The sequence below is a fragment of the Neoarius graeffei genome, chromosome 3 (genome assembly GCF_027579695.1).
Source record: "Neoarius graeffei isolate fNeoGra1 chromosome 3, fNeoGra1.pri, whole genome shotgun sequence".
In the NCBI taxonomy this organism is placed as follows: domain Eukaryota; kingdom Metazoa; phylum Chordata; class Actinopteri; order Siluriformes; family Ariidae; genus Neoarius; species Neoarius graeffei.
In genome coordinates, this window is record NC_083571.1 from 11,602,330 (window position 1) to 11,625,091 (window position 22,762).

The 22,762-nt window shown below is 42.5% G+C and overlaps 1 protein-coding gene across 1 annotated transcript in view; it reads right to left on the reverse strand.

Annotated features, from left to right (window-relative positions):
* Nucleotides 1-22,762, reverse strand: part of igf2r (insulin-like growth factor 2 receptor) — a 171,737-nt gene that overhangs the window by 103,176 nt on the left and 45,799 nt on the right. Inside the window, exons 11-17 of the mRNA XM_060916407.1 lie at nt 21,765-21,920; nt 16,055-16,198; nt 9,982-10,269; nt 9,285-9,435; nt 9,026-9,206; nt 1,462-1,577; nt 1,160-1,310 (exon numbers count right to left, since the gene is read on the reverse strand). Of these exons, the coding sequence (XP_060772390.1) occupies nt 1,160-1,310; nt 1,462-1,577; nt 9,026-9,206; nt 9,285-9,435; nt 9,982-10,269; nt 16,055-16,198; nt 21,765-21,920 (1,187 nt within the window). The remainder of the gene's footprint in view (nt 1-1,159; nt 1,311-1,461; nt 1,578-9,025; nt 9,207-9,284; nt 9,436-9,981; nt 10,270-16,054; nt 16,199-21,764; nt 21,921-22,762) is intronic.

Below are 22,762 nucleotides of genomic sequence, written 5' to 3' on the forward strand. Positions count from 1 at the left end.
AACAGCTGCATGCATGTGAAATGGAAATAAATCAACTAAGGCAGGAAAAACTATTTTGGATAAAATTGTGATTGTCCGTTACAAGTAAAAAGTAACCAATAACCAAACTTGATAATAAACTTAATCACCAAATTCTTGCAAATTCGATAAATAAAAACTTTGTACAAAACGTCTGATAAAATCATTTCCGTTTAGAATGTAAACAAATCGGCGAAACGACAGCAGCAATTTGTGAAAAATGCGATAATTCTTGAAAAAAAAATGCTCTTACCATCAAATATTTTTATTCTATATTTTGTTGGTTTTTTTTTTGTATTTTTGGGGGGTTTCTTCTTTTTCTACTACTTCAAGGTTTTTGGCAGTTGGCAAACCAACTTAAAGCTGCATTACCACCACCTACTGGGCTGGAGTAATACTTGATAATTTGGGGGGTTTTGTTTTCAAGTAGAGTTTTTATTTCATCCTCGGTTGGTTCAGCAACAGCCATTTTGTTTTTCTCTACTCACAGTATATGACCTGATAGCCTAATAGTAGAGTAGCCAATCAGAGAGCGCGACTGCTCGTATCCAGTGAATGTGGATAGAATAAAACGCTATTATGCCCTATAAAATTGGGGGGGGAAAAAAATCCACAGCATTATTATTCCTAGTAGAATTTAGACTTTTTTTTTTCTTTAAAGAAAGAATACTGTCTTCATCCTCTGTGGTTTAAGCAATAAGCAGAATGTTGCTCAAGTACAAAATTATAAGAAACAATACTCAAATGCACTTGAATACTGAAATATATTGTTTAAATCAGCTTTGAAATGCACAATGTTTCCTGAAATTACCCAATACAAATGAACATTTTTAAAAACTGGCTATGCCTCGTTAACTTAGACTACCTGGCTATGTAAATTCGAAGTAATATCAGAGGAAAAAAAAAAAAAAACCCTGACAGTCCAAAACAGCTAAGTATTGAACTGAATTTAACATGATATGGAGTTACAAAAAGACTAAATGTTAGTTATACCATCAGAATGGGGAAAAAATAATCCCACAAACCATAAATGTACACGCAATCATCACCACATGACCTCTTAACTTTTATTGAAGACACTTCTTTAAAAAAAAAAAAAAAAAACAGAACAGAACAGAACAGAAAACCTGAGCACACTCACCTGAGCTTGTTCGTATTTTATCTGGCACACCGAGGCGAGTCGGTCGCAGCCTGGCACGGGACTGAGCGGCCGGCACACGTTGATGTAGTACAGCCTCCGGTTTGTGGTATCCGTGGCCTTCCAGTTACCGGATCCACTCGACTTCGACAAACTGCGCGGACAGAAAAAGAACCGTTTGCTACAACTCCAACAGAAAAGACTCAGGATAGACAGCTAACGGAGCGGATCAGTATAATGTACAGATCCTTCGTTAACGGATCTTATAAATCACGGAAATGATATGGAGGAACATCATCGCTCACCTAGACAAGTCAAACTGCTGTAAGGTAACAGGGTCAGTAACCACACACTCCTGGGGCCTCTCTGGACAGGCGTAAGAGGTGTACCACCTGAAGTTGTAGGTATATTCATCCTCAGCCTGGGGGAAACAGGACAAACAAACATTCCTTCATTTCTAAAGGAAACAATTATACTTGTTTATAACAATAATAATAAGAAAAAGAATATAATCCACGGCTCAAAACACGCGGTGGTCTGGTCGCCCAAGGCGACTTAATTTGTCATTTGGCGGGTAATTCCTGTCACTAGCCAGCCCGGCTGGCTAGTTGAAGAAAAAAAATATATATATATACGGTATATGAAGCGAAGATTCAGACTAGGGCTGTGCGATATGTCGAATATACTCGATATATCTCCGAAAATTCTGTGTGAGATACATATAATTATTATATCATAACTATCGAGTATTTTATGGTCATCTGCCGACTTGAGTTTGTTTCGTGTTTGTTTAAAACCTTTTCCGGTGGTTTTCTCCCGGTCCCTCAGGCAGTAACGTGAGAGGCTGCCTAAGGGTAAAAAAAAAAAAAAAAAAAAGTCACGCACTCGCCAACCAATCCCGGGTGACATCTCGGTGCTGAAAGGAACTTGCGGGAAGATTTCCTAGTTTCGGTTTACAGCGCTGACTCAGTTCGTGCAATCGCTGGTGTTGCATAGGCTACCATGTAAGCTCTGTCAATTTCAGCGACAAACTAAAAACGGAAGCGGACGAATTGATTCCTAAAAGAACTAGTAAGAGGTCAGTCATCTGGCATTTTTTTGGACATCGCGAGGAGGACGTGGAACAGCAAATGCCAATTTGTAAAGTGTGCAAAAGAAAAAAAAAAAAAACAGTATCGAAATACTCGGGTCTTGAAATAAATGCGCATTAGTCATGAACGATGGTAACTACTCTCTTTTGTGTTATTTTTGACAGAAGTAAAATTCATACATGAACAAATTTTGGCGAGTTGATTTTCTGTTTGGCGAGTTACTTTGGAAGGTAACTAGTCTGGCTGGCTGGTGAAAAAATATATGAATTTCGAGCCCTGTTATATTACTAATGTATAATAAATCACCACTGTTCACCATTATTATGATTATTGCATTAAAACATGCATTAGTAGTAGTTAAAGTAGTCGTAGAAATAATAGAAGTAGTTGTAGTAGCACTATCAGTAGTAGGAATAACAAGAGCAGTACAAGTAGTAGTTGTAGTAGTAAAAGTAACAGAAGTAGCAGTAGTAGAGCGGCAGCTACAATTATCGACAGTCCATAATTATCAACACCCCCAAATATATACAGTGGTGCTTGAAAGTTTGTGAACCCTTTAGAATTTTCTATATTTCTGCATAAATATGACCTAAAACATCATCAGATTTTCACACAAGTCCTAAAAGTAGATAAAGAGAACCCAGTTAAACAAATGAGACAAAAATATTATACTTGGTCATTTATCTACTGAGGAAAATAATCCAATATTACATATATCTCTGAGTGGCAAAAGTATGTGAACCTCTCGGATTAGCAGTTAATTTGAAGGTGAAATTAGAGTCAGGTGTTTTCAATCAATTGGGATGGCAATCAGGTGTGAGTGGGCACCCTGTTTTATTTAAAGAACAGGGATCGATCAAAGTCTGATCTTCACAACACATGTTTGTGGAAGTGTATCATGGCACGAACAAAGGAGGTTTCTGAGGACCTCAGAAAAAGCGTTGTTGATGCTCATCAGGCTGGAAAAGGTTACAAAACCATCTCTAAAGAGTTTGGACTCCACCAATCCACAGTCAGACAGATTGTGTACAAATGGAGGAAATTCAAGGCCATTGTTACCCTCCCCAGGAGTGGTCGACCAACAACGATCACTCCAAGAGTAAGGCGTGTAATAGTCGGCGAGGTCACAAAGGACCCCAGGGTAACTTCTAAGCAACTGAAGGCCTCTCTCACATTGGCTAATGTTAATGTTCATGAGTCCACCATCAGGAGAACACTGAACAACAATGGTGTGCATGGCAGAGTTGCAAGGAGAAAGCCACTGCTCTCCAAAAAGAACATTGCTGCTTGTCTGCAGTTTGCTAAAGATCATGTGGACAAGCCAGAAGGCTATTGGAAAAATGTTCTGTGGATGGATGAGACCAAAATAGAATTTTGGTTTAAATGAGAAGCGTTATGTTTGGAGAAAGGAAACCACTGCATTACAGCATAAGAACCTTATCCCAGCTGTGAAACATGGTGGTGGTAGTATCATGGTTGGGCCTGTTTTGCTACATCTGGGCCAGGACGGCTTGCCATCATTGATGGAACAATGAATTCTGAATTATACCAGTGAATTCTAAAGGAAAAATGTCAGGACATCTGTCCATGAACTGAATCTCAAGAGAAGGTGGGTCATGCAGCAAGACAACGACCCTAAGCACACAAGTCGTTCTACCAAAGAATGGTTAAAGAAGAATAAAGTTAATGTTTTGGAATGGCCAAGTCAAAGTCCTGACCTTAATCCAATCCAAATGTTGTGGAAGGACCTGAAGCGAGCAGTTCATGTGAGGAAACCCACCAACATCCCAGAGTTGAAGCTGTTCTGTACAGAGGAATGGGCTAAAATTCCTCCAAGCCGGTGTGCTGGACTGATCAGCAGTTACCGGAAACGTTTAGTTGCAGTTATTGCTGCACAAGGGGGTCACACCAGATACTGAAAGCAAAGGTTCACATACTTTTGCCACTCACAGATATGTAATATTGGGTCATTTTCCTCAATAAATAAATGACCAAGTATAATATTTTTGTCTCATTTGTTTAACTGGGTTCTCTTTATCTACTTTTAGGACTTGTGTGAAAACCTGATGATTTTTTTAGGTCATATTTATGCAGAAATATAGAAAATTCTAAAGGGTTCACAAACTTTCAAGCACCACTGTATATATTTTTTACAAAGGTCAGTTTCAGTTACAACAGTTATTATTGGTTAATTAAATCAACCGGAAGACCCGCCTCGCCCTTTGATCTTGTCGTCTGATGACACATTTTTTTGTCGCACGATCAACAATTTGAGGAAAACCCGGACATTAATCAATCACCGCAGGTAAGCATGGTGGAAAGATCATGGACATGTTTTTACTCATTAAATTCACCGATATTTCATGATCTCCTTGTCGAAACCTACTTTTGTTTCTTACCCTTTCCTTCAACAGTCGCCATTTTGTATCTAAACGCGTGTTTGAAAAGTCACATGAGGTGTCAATAATAGTAAATCACTTTCACCGGTGGCCACCATTATCGACACCCTGTGGAATTACGTGACATTTACGTACAACTGTTATGGATCGATCTTTGTGTAACATTACTGAAGTAGATTTTTTTTTTTTAAATAAAAGTGTAGTGATTTAATATTTTTTTCTGATTCATAACAGAATGGAATGCTTAGCGTGTATTTGGAATCCTACTGCAATAAATAGAATTAGACCAGAATTAAATTCCTAGCACATAAAAAAAAAAAAAAATTACATGCTTGAAATATTCAGATTTTTCTATTCCATTCAGAAATTTTTCCCCCCAGTTTGTTGTAAATATCTATCACATATTACAATAATCAGTTGACATTTTATATTTTGGTTCGGGGAATGACATGCGACCTTTGACCTGGATCTTCATGTGGTTACAATCTCAATTTCCTGTTGACATTTATTGGTAAATGACAAAACTAGAAATTAATACAAACGATGAATGATGAACAAAATGTGATCTACGAAAATACTGAGAAAATGGAACAAAGATTTATTTACAAACATTAGAATTACTTCATTTACGTACGTAAACACCGACACTGATATATTTATATAAAAGATATCTTGTACTAAATGTAAGTCTGTCAAATTTCTATTTGACAGTGGCGCTTAAAAGTTTGTGAACCCTTTAGAATTTTCTATATTTCTGCATAAATACGACCTAAAACAACATCAGATTTTCACACAAAGTCCTAAAAGTAGATAAAGAGAACCCAGTTAAACAAATAAGACGAAAATATTATACTTGGTCATTTATTTATTGAGGAAAATGATCCAATATTACATATCTGTGAGTGGCAAAAGTATGTGAACCTCTAGGATTAGCAGTTAATTTGAAGGTGAAATTACAGTCAGGTGTTTGTCATCCTATTGATTGAAATCAGGTGTGAGTGGGCACCCTGTTTTATTTAAAGAACAGGGATCTATCAAAGTCTGATCTTCACAACACATGTTTGTGGAAGTGCATCATGGCACAAACAAAGGAGATTTCTGAGGACCTCAGAAAAAGTGTCGCTGATGCTCATCAGGCTGGAAAAGGTTACAAAGCCATCTCGAAAGAGTTTGGACTCCACCAATCCACAGTCAGACAGATTGTGTACAAATGGAGGAAATTCAAGACCATCGTTACCCTCCCCAGGAGTGGTCGACCAACAAAGACCACTCCAAGAACAAGGCATGTAATAGTCGGCGAGGTCACAAAGGACCCCAGGGTAAGTTCTAAGCAACTGAAGGCCTCTCTCACATGGGCTAATGTTAAATGTTCATGAGTCCACCATCAGGAGAACACTGAACAACAAATGGTGTGCATAGCAGGGATGCAAGGAGAAAGCCACTGCTCTCCAAAAAGAGCATTGCTGCTCGTCTGCAGTTTGCTAAAGATCACGTGGACAAGCCAGAAGGCTATTGGAAAAATGTTTTGTGGATGGATGAGACCAAAATAGAACTTTATGGTTTAAATGAGAAGCGTTATGTTTGGAGAAAGGAAAACATTGCATTCCAGCATAAGAACCTTATCCCATCTGTGAAACATGGTGGTGGTAGTATCATGGTTTGGGCCTGTTTTGCTGCATCTGGGCCAGGACGGTTTGCCATCATTGATGGAACAATGAATTCTGAATTATACCAGCGAATTCTAAAGGAAAATGTCAGGACATCTGTCCATGAACTGAATCTCAAGAGAAGGTGGGTCATGCAGCAAGACAATGACCCTAAGCATACAAGTCGTTCTACCAAAGAATGGTTAAAGAAGAATAAAGTTAATGTTTTGGAATGGCCAAGTCAAAGTCCTGACCTTAATTCAATCAAAATGTTGTGGAAGGACCTGAAGCGAGCAGTTCATGTGAGGAAACCCACCAACATCCCAGAGTTGAAGATGTTCTGTATGGAGGAATGGGCTAAAATTCCTCCAAGCCGGTGTGCAGGACTGATCAACAGTTACTGGAAACATTTAGTTGCAGTTATTGCTGCACAAGGGGGTCACTACTATCAGTAGTAGAAGTAGCAACAATAGGCATAGTACAAGTAACAGAATGGTAGTAGAAGTAGTAATATCAATAGTACAATCCAGTAGTAGTAACACTAATAGGAGTAACAACAGAAGTAGTACAAGTGTCGTAGTAGTAATAAAAGTAGTAGTATCAATAGCAGAAGCAGTAATGGAAGTACTAAACCTTGAGTCCGAGTCCAGCCTCGAGTCCCCAGTGTTCAAGTCCAAGTCAAGTCCAAGTCACTAAAGAAAATTTTGAGTCAGAGTCGAGTCCACTATTGATCCAAGTCGAGTCCGAGAACAAGACCCCAACTGCGCCATTTGACAGTGGCTGTTTCAGCACCATTAACATTAGTTTGTTCCTGAACAGGTGAATGTGCTTCACTTTGTCAGGGAGTGTGAAGTATTCTGTCAGAGATAGTTGGGAGACGGATGTAAGTGCAGGAGGTGCGTTTATTAATACGAGTGAAGACAGTAAACAATCCAGAATGGCAGGCAAAATCGTAAAACAGGCAATAGGTCGAGCGAGGCACAAACAGGCTATCGTGGACTTGGCAGAATCAAAGATGAGAGACAGGAAAACAAACAAGGAAATAAGGCTCGGTAACGTGTCGGCAACGCAACGCCATACGTCACAAAGTAAATGTATTTTCACAGTTTTTATATAATCGGCGCGCTGATTGCACCTTAATCCTGTGCAGGTGCGAGTCATTTACGGCATGCGTGAGAGTCCACTTGGTGCGTGCGCTGTCCGGAGTGGACCTGAGAGTTTATCTGATGCACGTGCCAAGGTGTGCACGTGTGACACTCTTGCACGAAATTAGTACAAAAATTAATGGAGATATTAATATCTTATGCTAAATTATTATGGCATGTTATAAAAAATAAAGAAAAAAATCAGGAGTCCTCATCTCCAATTTACGGGTCCGAATGCAGTTAACGCACAAGTCCGAGTCATCAGTGCTCAAGTCCAAGTCGAGTCACGAGTCCTTAAAATTAGGGTACGAGTCGGACACGAGTACTACAAGCCTGCTTGTAGGAGTAGAAGTAGTAACAGTAGTAGGGGGTAACAACAGGAGTAGTACATGTATCAGTAGTAAGAGAAGTAGAAGTCTTCCTCAGGCATTTGAAAACTTTATAAGTCCTAATTCATTGGTGCACAATTACCCTACCCGCCAAAGGCGTCTCTTGCATATCCCCCTCTTTAGAACTACTCTAACCCAAAACAATGTTAAATTCAAATGCGCTAAAGCGTGGAACAGTCTTAATCCTTCCATCAGAGCCACCACTTCACTTCTCAGTTTTTAAAATAAATAAATTAAAAAAAAAAAAAAATCACCTGCTTCCCTACCCAAGTAACATTTCGACTTGGATTATTCAAACATCCAAAGCTATAGATATTGTTGCCTTGACAATTCCTCATCCACTCTTTGTATATCTTACTTTTATATTTCGTATTTTATTTACTTTTAATATTGTAATTAAATTGATTATGTTGTTCACTTATACACTGTTGTTGATAATTATATTGTATTAATTATACTATTTTTATTTATAACTTGCTTATTATTTTATGAGCTTAGAATTTGATGTTAGATGAGGGACGGCTTCGTACAAGCCGAAGAGGCTTTTCCGCCTCCCCCAGCACGTACCATATTATTATCATTGTATTTATATTGTTTTTTTCTCATCTCTTCTCATTATCTCTAGCCGCTTTATCCTTCTACAGGGTCGCAGGCAAGCTGAAGCCTATCCCAGCTGACTACGGGCGAAAGGCGGGGTACACCCTGGACAAGTCGCCAGGTCATCACAGGTGTTTTTTTCTTTTTTTTTAAAAATGTACAAAAAAAAAAAAAAATTCAAGAAAAAGTAGTAAAGTAGTAGAATGAGTAATAAAAGCACTTGTAGGAATAGAAGTAGTAGTACAAGTAACAAGAGAATAAATAGTAGTGATAGGAGTGGTGGTAATAATAATAAAAATTAATGCAACTCGGGATGGAAATAAATGTTGTGATGTTGCATAAGGTTGTGGAAACATGCCGTAATCAATGCTAAAGGCAGAACAACAAAAATAGTGTGTGCAGATTTTTTTATTTTTTTTTAGACCGGGTGGTGCATGTTCCCAGTTTATAAAAACATCAATCTCGGAGCTCAAGGGCAACAGTCAGCCACCAAACATGCTTTGACTGATTGCACTACAAGTGTGTAAACATGATTTTTCACTGGTGCATTACCACCTCTCTCTCTCTCTCTCTCTCTCTCTTTTTTCTGTGCAGTTTCATACCTGAAACTCAGGCTTGCCTGGCCCAACCTCTCGGTCACACAGGAAGGAGATGTGTGTGGAGCGCTGTGTGTGTTTCTCGTTGTTGTACAGAGAGCCGTTTATGTAATCCAGCTCGATCATGCCATCATAATATGATAGACTGGAATTAAACTCGCCCAGGTTCCAGACATTATATTTAGCACTGTAAAACAAGAACAGGAAACCTCAGGGAAAAAATAAAAACAAGTTTCTGTTTGAGTGAAGTGAAGAGTGGACTTGCCTCTTGTCAACCTGACAGGCTCCTGAATTCTCAGGGCAGTTTGCAGCCTTAACACTCCCACACACATTAATAAAGTAATTATATTTGTCGTTGGATTCGTTGTAGTAACCTCCGTCAGCCTTCCTCAGCGGCGTCAGGTCAAAAGAAATTCCTAGAAATAGAGGAACATACAGTATTTACTCAACGTTTTTTTGTTTGTTTGTTTTATAAATGGGCAGGTTTTTTTTTTCCATTTTCAGAGCAATCGTTGAGTCGTTTTCTTCCTCTCAACCTACTCCACCCTTTCTGTAAAACTACTCACTGCTAAGGAAAAACAAGAAAGCTAAAACAGCTCCGATTAGACTGGGGGTGGCACTAATATCAGGGCCAGAAACATGTATCCAGAAGCCGTAAACAAAAATAAGCCTGATGACTTCCGTGGAAATACTGTAGGGATAAAATTAGCTCACGTTTAAAGTCATTAAATTTCTGTAAAGCTGCTTTGTGACAATGTCTATTATTAAAAGCGCTACAAAAATAAACTTGACTTGACTGTGACAGTTTTTTTTTGAAGGTATCTTTAAAATGACATGATTAGTATACATCTAAAAACCATTTTTGAACTTTAAATATCCTTACATTTCAGTGAAATGAAAAGAACCTGTAACTATTTTAGAGCGATAAGATGTATGCAGCAGGCTAGAAGATATTTCTCTACCTGCGGTGGAGTTTTCCACTTTACAGTCATTCCCCTTTGTTCTGGTGAGCACACAGGCGGCAGCAGTCTGCCACTCAAACTCATAAAAGCAGCCGTCATTGGACACGCTCCTCATGATGGGAGCACTGTCCATATCACCAGGCTTACACTTCAGAGTAATGATACTTTTAATCTTTGTGCTTTTCCTGCAGTCGTCTCCGTCTGTGTATATGAGACGCAAGTCTTTCCCGGACAGGTCTTTCTGTGGTGAGGAGAGGAATTTACCCAGGCTCAACGACTTTCCTTTCCCTGATGAAATAACAACTAATTAGTAAACCATTCATAATAGAGCCAGTTTAATACATTTTTTTTTAAATAAGCCAGAAGAATTGTACAGACACCAGAAGGGTCACTAAGACAGTATGTAAACTTCTGACTGCAGCTGTAGACAGATAAAATGCAAAGTACAAACCGTTACCATAAGGCTTATCAATATATGGATATAATATCTGTGCAACCTAAATAGGATGAGTGAGTGAGTGAGTGAGTGAGTGAGTGAGTGAGTGAGTGAGTGAGTGAGGGAGGGATGGATGGATGAGGAGGTGGATGGGTGAATGAGTGAGTGGATGGATGGGTGAGCAGGTGGACGGAGGAATTGATGGATGGGTGGGTGGATAGATGAGTGAGTGGGTGGGTGGATGAGGACAGATGAGTGAGTGAGTGGATAGATGAGTGAGAGGTTGGATGCATGATGGATGAGTGGATAGATGGGTGAGCGAGCGAGTAGGTGGGTGGGTGGATGGACGAGTGGGTGGATGATGAGGATGGATGAGTGAGTGGATGCATGGGTGGATGAGTGGGTCAATGGACAGATGAGTGAGTAAGTGAGCAGGTGAATGGACAGATGAGTGAGTGAGTGGGTGGGTGGGTGGATGGATGAGGAGGTGGACGGGTGAGTGAGAGGTTGGATGCATGACGGATGAGTGGATGGATGGGTGGGTGAGTGAGTGAGTGGACGGGTAGATGAATGGATGGATAAGTGGGTGAGTGGAAGAATGGATAGGTGAGTGGGTGGATGATGAGTGAGTGAGTGAGTGAGTGAGTGAGTGAGTGGATGGATGAAGGGTGAATAGGTGAGTGAGTGGTGGATGGATGGCTAGGTGAGTGAGTGGATGAGGAGGTGGATGGATGAGTGGGTGAGTGGATAGGAGGATGAGGTGGACGGATGAGTGAGTGGGTGGATGGATGGGTGAGAGGTTGGACGCATGATGGATGAGTGGAAGATTGGGTGAGTGAGTGAGTGAGTGAGTGGATGAATCGGACAGATAAGTGAGTGGATGGATGAATGGGTGAGCAGGTGAGTCAGTGGGTGAGGGAGTGGTTGGATGAGGAAGTGGACGGATGAGTGGGTGAATGGGTGGGTGAGTGAGTGGATAAGAGGATGAGGTGGATGAGTGGGTGAATGGATGGGTGGGTGGGGGGATGAGTGAGAGGTTGGATGCATGACGGATGGATCAGTGAGTGGGTGAGGAGGTGGACAGATGAGTGAGTAGGTGGGTGAGTGGATGGATGGGTGAGTAGGTGAGTGAGTGGGTGGAGGGATGGATAGGTGAGAAGGTGAGTGAGTGGGTGGAGGGATGGATAGGTGAGAGAGTGTTGGATGGGTGAGCAAGTGGTTGGATGAAGAGGTGGACGGATAAGTGGGTGAATGGATGGGTGATTGAGTGGATAAGAGGATGAGGTAGATGAGTGGGTGAATGGATGGATGGGTGGATGGATGAGTGAGTGGATGGGGATGAGAGAGGTTGGATGCATGATGGATGAGTGGAAGGATGGGTGGATGAGTGAGTGAGTGAGTAGATAGGTGGATGAGAAGGTGGATGGGTGAGTGAGTAAGTGGACGATGGATAAGTGGGTCAGTGGAAGGATGGATGGATGGATGGATGAAGAGGTGAATGGATGAGTGAATGAGTGGAGGGATGGGTGAGAGGGTGAATTGATAGGTGGATGAGGAGGTGGACGGATGAGTGGGTGAGAGGGTGGACGGATGAGTGGATGAGGAGGTGGACGGATGGATGGATGGATGAGGAGGTGGGTGGAGGGATGATGGGTGAGTGGTTAAGTGAGAGTGGATGAATGAATGGATAAGTGGGTGAGTGGAAGAATGGATAGGTGGGTGAATGAGTGGATGGATGGATGGATGGATGAGGAGGTGGACAGATGAGGGAGTGGGAGGGTGAGTGGATGGATGATTGGTGAGTAGTTGAGTGAGTGGTGGATGGATGGATAGGTCAGTGAGTGGGTGAGTGAGAGGATAGGAGGATGATGTGGATGGGTGGGTGGAGGATGGGTGAGTAGGTGGATGGATGGATGGATGGATGGATGGATGGATGGATGGATGGGTGAGCGAGCGGATAGGAGGATGAGGTGGATGGATGAGAGGTTGGATGCATGATGGATGAGTGGAAGGATGGATGGGTGAGTGAGTGAGTGGATGGGTGGATGAATGGATAAGTGAGTGGGTGGGCGAAAGGGGTGGATGGGTGAATGGGTGGTAGGGTGAGCGGACAGGAGGATGAGGTGGACAGGTGAGCGAGTGGGTGGACAGGTGAGTGAGTGAGTGAATAGGTGGATGAGGTGGTGGACGGGTGGGTGAGTGAGTGCATGGATGGAAGGATGGATAAGTGGGTGAGTGGAAGGATGGATGGGTGAGAGGGTGAGTGGATAGATGGATGGAGATGGACAGGTGAGTGAGTGAGTGAGTGGGTGGATGGATGAGGAGGTGGATGGATGAGTGAGTAAATGGATGGGTGGGTGGGTGACTGAGTGGGTAGAGGGATGATGGGTGAGTGGATGGATGGATGAGGTGGACAGATGAGTGAGTGGGTGGGTGGGTGAGTGGATGAATAAATGGGTGAGTGGAAAAATGGATAGGTTAGTGGGTGAATGGATGGATGAGGAGGTGGACAGATGAGTCAGTGAGTGGGTGGATGAGTGGATGGATGATGGGTGAGTAGGTGAGTGAGTGGGTGGAGGGATGGATGGATGAGTGAGTGGACAGGTGAGTGGATGGATAAATGGGTGAGTGGAAGGATGGATGGGTGAGAGGGTGAATAGATAGATGGGCATGTGTATAAGTGGATAGGTGGATGAGGTGGAGGACAGGTGAGTGGGTGGATGGATGAGGTGGACAGATGAGTGAGTTAGTGGATGGATGGATGGATGGATGGATGGATGGATGGATGAGTGAGTGGACAGATGAGTGAGTGAGTGAGTGAGTGAGTGAGTGAGTGAGTGAGTGAGTGGGTGAATGGATAGGTGAGTGGGTGAATGGATGGATGAGTGATTAGATGGATGAGGAGGTGGACAGATGAGTGAGTGGGTGGGTGGATGGATGATGGGGAGCGAGTGGTGGATGGATGGATAGATGATGGGGGAATGAGTGAGTGGTGAATGGATGGATGAGGAGGTGGACAGATAAGTGGGTGGGTGAGTGGGTGGATGAGGTGGACGGGCAAGTGAGTGGGTGGGTGGGTGGATGAGTGAGTGAGTAGGTGGATGGATGGACGAGGAGGTGGACAGATAAGGAGGTGGACGGGTGAGCAAGTGGGTGGACTGAGAGAGAGTGAGTGGATGGATGGATGGATGAGTGAGTGGATGGGTGAGTGGATGGATGATGGGGGAGTGAGTGGTGGATGGATGGATGGATAGATAGGTGAGTGAATGGGTGAGTAGGCAGTTGGATGAGGAGGTGGATGGATGAGTGGGTGAATGAGTGGCTAGAAGGATGGGGTGGACAGATGAATGAGTGGGTGGGTGGACGAATGGATGGATAGAGGTGGGTGGGTGAGTGGATAGGTGGATGAGGAGGTGGACGGGTGGATAAGTGGGTGAGTAGAAGGATGGGTGAGTGAGTGGGTGGGTGGATGAGGATGGATGAGTGAGTGAGTGAGTAGGTGGATGGATGGATGAGGAGGTGGACAGATAAGGAAGTGGACAGATGAGTAAATGGGTGGGTGAGTGGGTGGATGAGGTGGATGGATGATGGGTGAGAGTGTGAGTGGATGGATGGATGAGTGAGTGGCATGGTGGATGAGGAGGTGGATGGGTGAGCGAGTGGGTAGATGGATGGATGGATAAGGAGATGGACTGATGAGTGAGTGGGTAAGTGGATGGATGGGTGAGTGAGAGTGGATGGATGGGTGAGTGGGAGGGTGGATAAGGGTGGACAGATGACTGAGTGGGTGGATGGATGAGTGAGTGGAAGGGTGAATGAGGTGGACGGATGAGTGAGTGGATGAGGTGGACAAATAACTGAGTGAGTGAGTGAGTGAGTGAGTGAGTGAGTGGATGGATAGATGGATTGGTGAGTGAGTCAGTGGATGGATGAATGCGTGAATGGATGGAGGAGTGAGTAAGTGGATAAGGAGGTGGACTGATGAGTGAGTGGGTGGGAGTGAGTGAGTGGGTGGGTAAATGGATGGGTGAGTGGATGAGAAGGTGGGTGGATGAGGAGGTGGACGGATGAATGAGTGGGTGAGTTGGATATGCGGATGGAGTGGAAGGATGGATGAGTGAGTGGATGGGATGGGTGAGAAGACAGATGGATGGGTGAGTGGATAGATGTGTGAGGTTGGATGGATGATGGGTGAGGAGTGAGCAGGTGGATGGATGGGTGAGTGACTGAGTGCATAGAGGGATGGATGGGTGAGTGAGCGAGCGGATGATGGAGGAGTTGGTGAGTGAGAGAGTGGATGAATGGATGGGTGAGCGAGCAAGTGGATGAGGAGGTGGATAGATGAGTGAGAGGATGGATGGATGGGTGGGTGAGTGGGTGAGTGGATGAGTAGGTGGATAGATGGATGAGTGAGTTGGTGGATGAGTGAGTGGGTGAATGAATGAGTGAGTCAGCAAGCGAGCGCATGGAGGGATGGATGAGCAGGTGGGTGGATGAGTGAGTGCACAGATGGATGGGTGGGTGAGCAAGTGAGTGCATGGAGGGATGGATGAGTGGGTGGGTGGGTGGATGGATGAGTGAGTGAGTGAGTGAGATGAGCGGATGGATGGACGGATGAGTGGGCGGGCGGGCGGGCGCGCACATGGACGGATGAGTGAGCAGGTGGATGGATGGGCAAGCTGATAGATGGAGGGATGGATGAGTGAGTGGGTGAGCAGATGGATGGATGAGTGAGTGAGTGGATGGATGGGCGAGCAAGCGAGTGCACAGAGGTATGGGGATGGACAAGTGAGCGGATGGATGGATGGATGGGCGGGCGGGTGGATGATGGAGTTGATGAGCGGGCAGGGGGATGGACAAGTGGGTGGGTGGATGAGCAAATTAGCAAGTGGGTGGGTGGATGAGCAAATTAGCAAGTGGGTGGGTGGATGAGCAAATTAGCAAGTGGGTGGGTGGATGAGCAAATTAGCAAGTGGGTGGGTGGATGAGCAAATTAGCAAGTGGGTGGGTGGATGAGCAAGTGAGTGCATAGAGGTGCGGGTGGGTGGTTGGATGGATGAGGGGGTGGGTGGGTGGACGATGGATGAGTTGGTGAGTGAGCAAGAGGATGGATGGGTGAGTGGATGGATTAGAGATGATGGGTGACTGGGTGGAAGGATGGATAAGTGGGTGAGTGGAAGGATGGACGGGTGAGTGAGGAGGTGGACGAGTGGGTGGATGGATGGATGGGTGAGTGAGTGGACAGATGGATGAGTGGATGGGTGTATGAGGAGGTGGACGGGTGAGTGAGTGGATGGAGGGATGGGTGAGTGAGTGGGTGGCTGGATGGATGGCTAAGTGGCTGGATGGATGGATGAGTGAGTGGGCGAGTTGGATGTGTGGATGGATGAGTGAGTGAGTGGATAAATGGATATATATTTATCCATACAAGCGAGTGGATGGATGGACAGACTGAAGACAAAATACAAATTTATCAGAAGCTTAACCTCTACAACAGACCAGATCCATCCAAATGCAATAACAATAATACAGTAAAAAATTAAAGGAGACTTGAATTGAATAGAGTTCTAGACGCTGGGCAATAGAATTATAATTCCATTAATACTGGCTGGAAATGTTCTGTAATGTAACACTCACCCACAGCACATACAGCTGCATCTTCAGGACATGAGACGTTCTCGTTCTTGATTAGTTTATTACACACGTTAATGTAGTACAGTTTTTTGTCCTTCTCTAGAACATTAGCATCCACCGCCTCCCAGTTTTGTTGTCCATCAGGTCCTGAAAGGTAAACAAGATATATTTTTTTCCAAGGGTTTAAAAAAAAAAAAATTGCCATTCTTGTTTTGTACCACGCAGTATGGGCTAACTGCAGCACTGATGAGCTCACACGAACAGCACAAGTTTCCTTCGTATGCTGAGTGTATTACAGGAAGCTAAAGAATGACTAAACAACTCAATCTCTGATGTTGTAATAGTGCTGGATAATATGACCATGACTGTCTTTCATAATACAGCTTCACTCATATGTTGGTAAAACTAAATATCATATTATGAAACATGAAGCAGTGTTTTCCCCAGAAAAAAATTAAAAGCCCTAAATTCTGGCATGATAATACACAGACAATTGAGCGCCAATGGTGTGAAAGCAAGCGCCAAAGGCACGAAGCGAAACCAGGGGGGTCCGGGGGCATGCTCCCCCGGAAAATTTTTTGAAAAAAGATGCTCTCAGGTGCATTTTCAGGGTCTGAGAGGTTTTCGATACATGATTATAGGATGGATTTTACCAGTGTTGCAGTGATTTCTGACCTAAATAGTATTAATGTAGACACATTTGAAATTTCACCTTAAACTTCAACATGCAAGTTAAACTGTGTTGTTATAGATTACTGAGGTACATGATCGACTGAAAATCTACGGCGATCCCTTAATTACCTATGATCAAGTAGTGTTGTAACAAAAACGTGCATGAAAATGAGCAGTGGTTTGCTCCATCTTATGCAATCCAATGAAGAGAATCGATCATCATGACCTCCTGTTGATCACAAAGGGATCTGAACCTAAGACCTGCCACCTTAAAATAAGTTGCTGTATTACTATAACTGTAATGATTTAGAATGTTTTGGATGCAATTACCGTAATACAGTTGAACTCAAAATTATTAGCCCCCCTTAAATTTTGGAACATTTTCCCAAATATCCTCCAAATGTTTAAAGCATTGATAAAAATTGATATACACAAACAATCACCAGTACTATTCAGATGTTTGTGGTGCATTTTGGAATATGAAATTAGTTTTAGGCTGTCTTTATATGAAATATGGTAAAAATGAGTTGGTCAAAAATATTAGCCCCCATGTGGATTCTTGCTTTTAAAACACAGTTAATTAACCAATCAGCTTTTAAACAACACCTGTGCAATCAATTGGCTTCCTAGCAACACCTGTAGTCAACTGGCTCCATTCAACAGTTTAAAAGGACTCCAAGGAACAGGGCATTTGAATGAATGAGGAGGATTACTATTTGTCACAATGCCGAAGACTAAAGAAATAAGTCTTGAACTCCGACAAAAGATTGTGGAGGCTCATGACAAGGGCCAAGGCTACAGTGCCATTTCGAAGAGGTTTACAGTCTCCAGAACTGCAGTTCGGTGCATCATTGCCAAGTACAAGGAGACAAATTCGGTCAAGAACAAACCTGGTCGTGGACGCAAGTGTAAGATCTCAAGAACTCTGGAAAGAAAAATTGTCAGAGATGTCCGTAAAGAGCCCCGTACATCTGCAAAGGAAATTGTTGCTGACCTGGCCTCTTCTGGAGTTTGTGTGTCAAGGCACACTGTTGTGAGGGCTCTTCATCGGAATGGGCTTCGGGGCTATCGTCCCAGAAGAACCCCCTTACTAAAACAGTCACATCAAAGCCTGACTAAAGTTTGCCCGTGAGTACTTGAAGAAGAAAGATGAGTTTTGGAAGTCTGTGCTATGGTCAGATGAGACGAAATTGGAGCTGTTTGGGCATATGGACATTGCCTATGTATGGCGAAGAAAGGGAGAGGTCTTCAACCCTGTGAACACAGTTCCCACAGTTAAACATGGTGGTGGCAGCATCATGCTGTGGGGCTGTTTTGCAGCCTCAGGTACAGGCAGTCTGGTTCGGGTGCATGGCACCATGAAAAAGGAAGATTACCTAAAAATACTGAAGGAAAACATGCAGAAGTCAGCTCTCACTTTGCGCTTACGTCGTCGTTGGGTCTTCCAGCAAGATAACGACCCAAAGCATACATCTAAAATAGTCCAGCAATACTTCAAGGATACCAAGACCAACGTCATACAGTGGCCTGCACAGAGCCCAGATCTCAATCCAATAGAAAACCTGTGGCAAGTGCTGAAAAAGAACGTCCATGCACGAAAACCATCCAATTTGGGCCAGTTGGAACAGTTTGCAATGGAGGAATGGGCCAAAACTCCTCAGGAGACCTGTGCCAACCTAGTGAAAAACTATTCCAAGAGGTTGTTGTCAGTTGTGGGTCAAAAAGGGTACACAATTGACTACTAATGGTCAGGGGGCTAATAATTTTGAACATCTCACTTTTGCTGTTTTTGGTTGAAACTCAGTGTGATAAGATATCGTAATGAAACTTGTTGGACAATGTCTTCATAGTGCATTTATTTCAAGAATAAAAACATTTGTTGTCAATGGTCATTTTCATGGAGAAATCAAGAATTATGTTCAATTCCACAAGGGGGGCTAATAATTTTGAGTTCAACTGTATATGTAGAACTAAGATACAATGAAAAGTAAGGCAACTGCATATTATAAAGTTTAAATTGGCACTTTATTAAATGGACTAGATCAAGATTAAAACATATTTAAAGGAAAAGAAAACTTAATTTCTACAGTTTAAGTTTGCCGAAAGATTATGTACTTTTAAACACATTTCATGAAGGGAATTTGTTAGTGTCAAATGTAGCATAATTGCGAATAATAATGATAAACATATTTGGCAGTGTGATGTCACTGTGAGCCTTTAACAAAATCCGGAGCCTCCTTTTGTTAAATGGATCCCAGTGACATCACACTGCCAAAAATGCTTATGATTATTATTTGAAATTATGCTGTATTTGACACATTTGGACAACTTCACTTCGTGAGAGTGTTTATAAGTACATAATCTTTCTGCAAACCCAAACTAATGAATGAAGTTTTCTACTCCTTTAAAGCAGATTAATTCTCCTTGGCTTTTGCTTGGCCCAATGTTGGCCAACCCTCTCATCGTCCATCTCGCTGTCATCCATGCTGATGTGGATCGAATTGTCCAGCGAGTCTTCTCCTAGCTTATTAAAATCTTTGTCCATCTGGTGGGGGACGACATCGGCAGCCAATGAGATCGCTTATAATGAATCGGAAAATTCCGGGATGTCTGACGTTTTCTTTCAATGTTTTTTTTATTGGACGGTTTGAACACGTGATCTTGACACAGCCAACAGATTACAGTTTGTTTACATCATACCACGCGGACATATTACTTTGACAGAATCAACACAAACATTGGGAAAAAAAAGACCGCTTGCTTAATACAAATATCAATCAATATGTAAATCGATCTGTTATTTGCTCTCCTATGTATCTAGTTACTTGTGGGTAGGAAATTTAACGTATCGGTATAAATCTAAGCGTATCGGATTTTAACTAAAGCGACTAAGCGTATCGGCAGGCAGAGCAAGCGTATCGGGCCCGATACGCTAAAACGCTTTGGGGAAAACCATGAAGATGATGTGAATATCCAACTTTTTTTTTTTAAATAACACGTACGTACAGAATTATGCTATTGCTAATGCGGAATTCTTGATTCTGATTGGTCAGAAGGTGCTGATACAATTTCTTTTTACCACAGAGATGGTGAATTCTGGAATCTGATTGGTTGGAAGGCGTGCTTTATTTTTGCATGGCTCGGACATTATTTCTGGCTGTAACATAACTGATAGATTATTAATAAACTCGTTCTCTTACGTTATTGTTTCTATGGTAACAGCTCATACATAGTGACGTGTACAGTGAAAGCTCCATGCCATCTAAGATGAAGAACGAATAAATGCTTCATAGATTTATATTAACGCGGCCGTTATAATACTTTGAGTAACAATTTCGTGATGTACAATGGATGCTCCACATAAATGAATCGAAAATGTGTAATTGTTTATATGGTGAGGTTTCTTTCAAGGAGATGTTTATAACAAGAGACAGACGCTAATGTGGACCAGTATATGAGCTTATGCTAGCTAAGGACTGAAGTAAATTATTTAGCTAGCTAGCTCATAATTGTTAACTATTATGAACAGGGTAAAAACAAACAGTAAAACTGAGACAAAAGGGATATACAGATTTTCCTTAGATGTGTGTTAGCAAATTACTAAAAGAAACAAACAAACAAACAAACAAACAATCTGTCCAATTAAACCAAACTTTCACAGTTTCTGCCACTGCAACAAATATAAAAAGAATAAAACACTTCAGGATGCCCCATTATTGGAAGTTAATCAACTCCGCTTCACAAGGTGCATCACACTAGAGGTCTGCGCGGGTCAGATTTTTCAGTCCCGCTCCCGCCCGCGCCCGCATTGTGCAGTCCCGCTCGCAAAGAATTATGATTTTCAGTCCCGCTCCCGCCCGCAAATCCCGCATGATGCAGACGTTCGCGTTATTTCTCAGGAAAGTTCTTGTCTTGACACAGCGTGATGGTGCCCCGCCCCCTACTTTGAGTGGATTTGAGCATAAATATCTACAGCTCACGTTCGTTATTATTTACCTTGTTTCTGAATTCAGCATGTAGTGTCTCTAATAATAATAATAATAATAATTCGTGCTGTCAAGCGATTAAAATATTTAATCGCGAATTGCACATTTTTATCACATGAGAAACCATTGTAATTCTCTGATCAGCATAAAAAAAGTGAATGGGCTTGCTTTGTACCAATGGTGGTTTTTTTTTTTATTGCAAAGCAGAGCTAGTAAGAGAAGTGAATTGATTTACTGCTTGAGTTAGTCTACAACTCTAATCAGAGAGACAGGTTACACAGTGACGGTAGGCTTGACTCAATGCTATCCCAGATATCCTTCCTGTAATATGCAAATTTGGCCGCCTCTGATTGGACAGCCAAATTTGCATATTACAGGAAGGATTTCTGGGATAGCATTGAGTCAAGCCTACCGTCACTGTGTAACCTGTCTCTCTGATTAGAGTTGTAGACTAACGCAAGCAGTAAATCACTTCACTCATGGTTCTCTTGCTAGCTGGGTGTGAACTGCGAGTCATTAGAGTGATCAAAGGATTTCCCGTTAGGGTGATCAATGGCAAATTTAAAATGCCATTCCTCACTCAATCTGGCAATCTGACTCTCTCTGCAAATTTAGGCATCTTAAAATGTTTTTATTAATGCCAAATAAAATATCCAGCACAAATTATATATGATAGACAAATTAATAATTTATAAATTTTATTTCAAACACGTTTTTAGTTTGCAGGACTGCAGCTTATCACCACTCCCGCCCGCGCTGCATATGTGCACTCCCGCTCCCGCCCGCATATGTGCACTTCCGGTCCTGCCCGCGCACGCAATGAGCTTTCAAAATTTGTCCCGCGCCGCACCGCTTTGCGGCGGGTCCCGCGAGTCCCGCGGGACTCCCGTGGGAGTGCAGGGCTCTACATCACACCACCTTGCTGTTGATCATTTTCCTATAATTTCACACCCCATCATGTTTTATTTCTTCTTAGTATTCGTCTCCTACAATATCTGCCAAAGTTAGAAACTATACAAGCGCGTTAGAGCATCACAGGTAAAACTAGCGCTCACCTGCGTAGCGAGTGAGACGGGACAGGTCATAATGCATTTTGCCATCAGTGACTCTGCACAGCAAGTCTTTGGTTTTCTTTACACATGCGTATGACGTCTGCCAGTTAAAGTAATATGTGCAGTCGACCTCTCCTGTGAACACGGGGTAGCCGTTCCCTGTCAAAATAAAAAAAACATTCAAATTCAATAACGAGACATCAGCAGGTCCTGTGGTCATCGTGTGATGTATTAATGACTAAAATTAGTAATTCAAGCATGAAATAACGTATGGCTACAGACTGGGATCAGGATTTTAACTGGATTGTGAAAAAAATGACAAGACTGTGGATTGTAAAATGACTGACTGATGATATTTTTCCCCACATACTTGTGTATCGTGACAGTCGAAATCTGAAAATATATATTTCATCACATGGAAAAACAAGAGTTTAGTATTTAAGAGATTGATACAGATGAATAAAGAATAGTATACCCCAGACATGAACTAAGATGGTTTAAAAAAAAAAAAAGTCAGGTTTATTTTCAGGTTGTGTTTAAATACCTCTCATGTTAGTCAGAGCAGAAGCTCCTCAGACACAGGAGCATGAGAATGGATGACAGAATAAGGAAAGAAAGGAAGGAAGGAATAAAGGGAAGTAGGAAGGAGTGAATAAGCGACTGTCTGAGGGAGTAACTGACCAAATGATAGAGTGACTGACTGAACTAGCATCTGAGTGAATGACTGGACAGCTGACCAAATTATGAAGTGTCTGACCAAGTGAATAATGACATGACCAATTCAAAGGCTGAGTGAGCAACAGACTTTGCAAAGGACTGACAAATGACAGACTGACTGAATGAGTCAATGTCAAAATGAGTGACTAACCAACTGAACTGAGTCACTGAATGAGTGACTGAGCTCGCTGAATGTATGACTGACCAACTGAATGAGTGAACAACTGACTGACCAAATGACTGACCAACTGAATGAGGACCGTCCAACTTGACTGAATGTATGA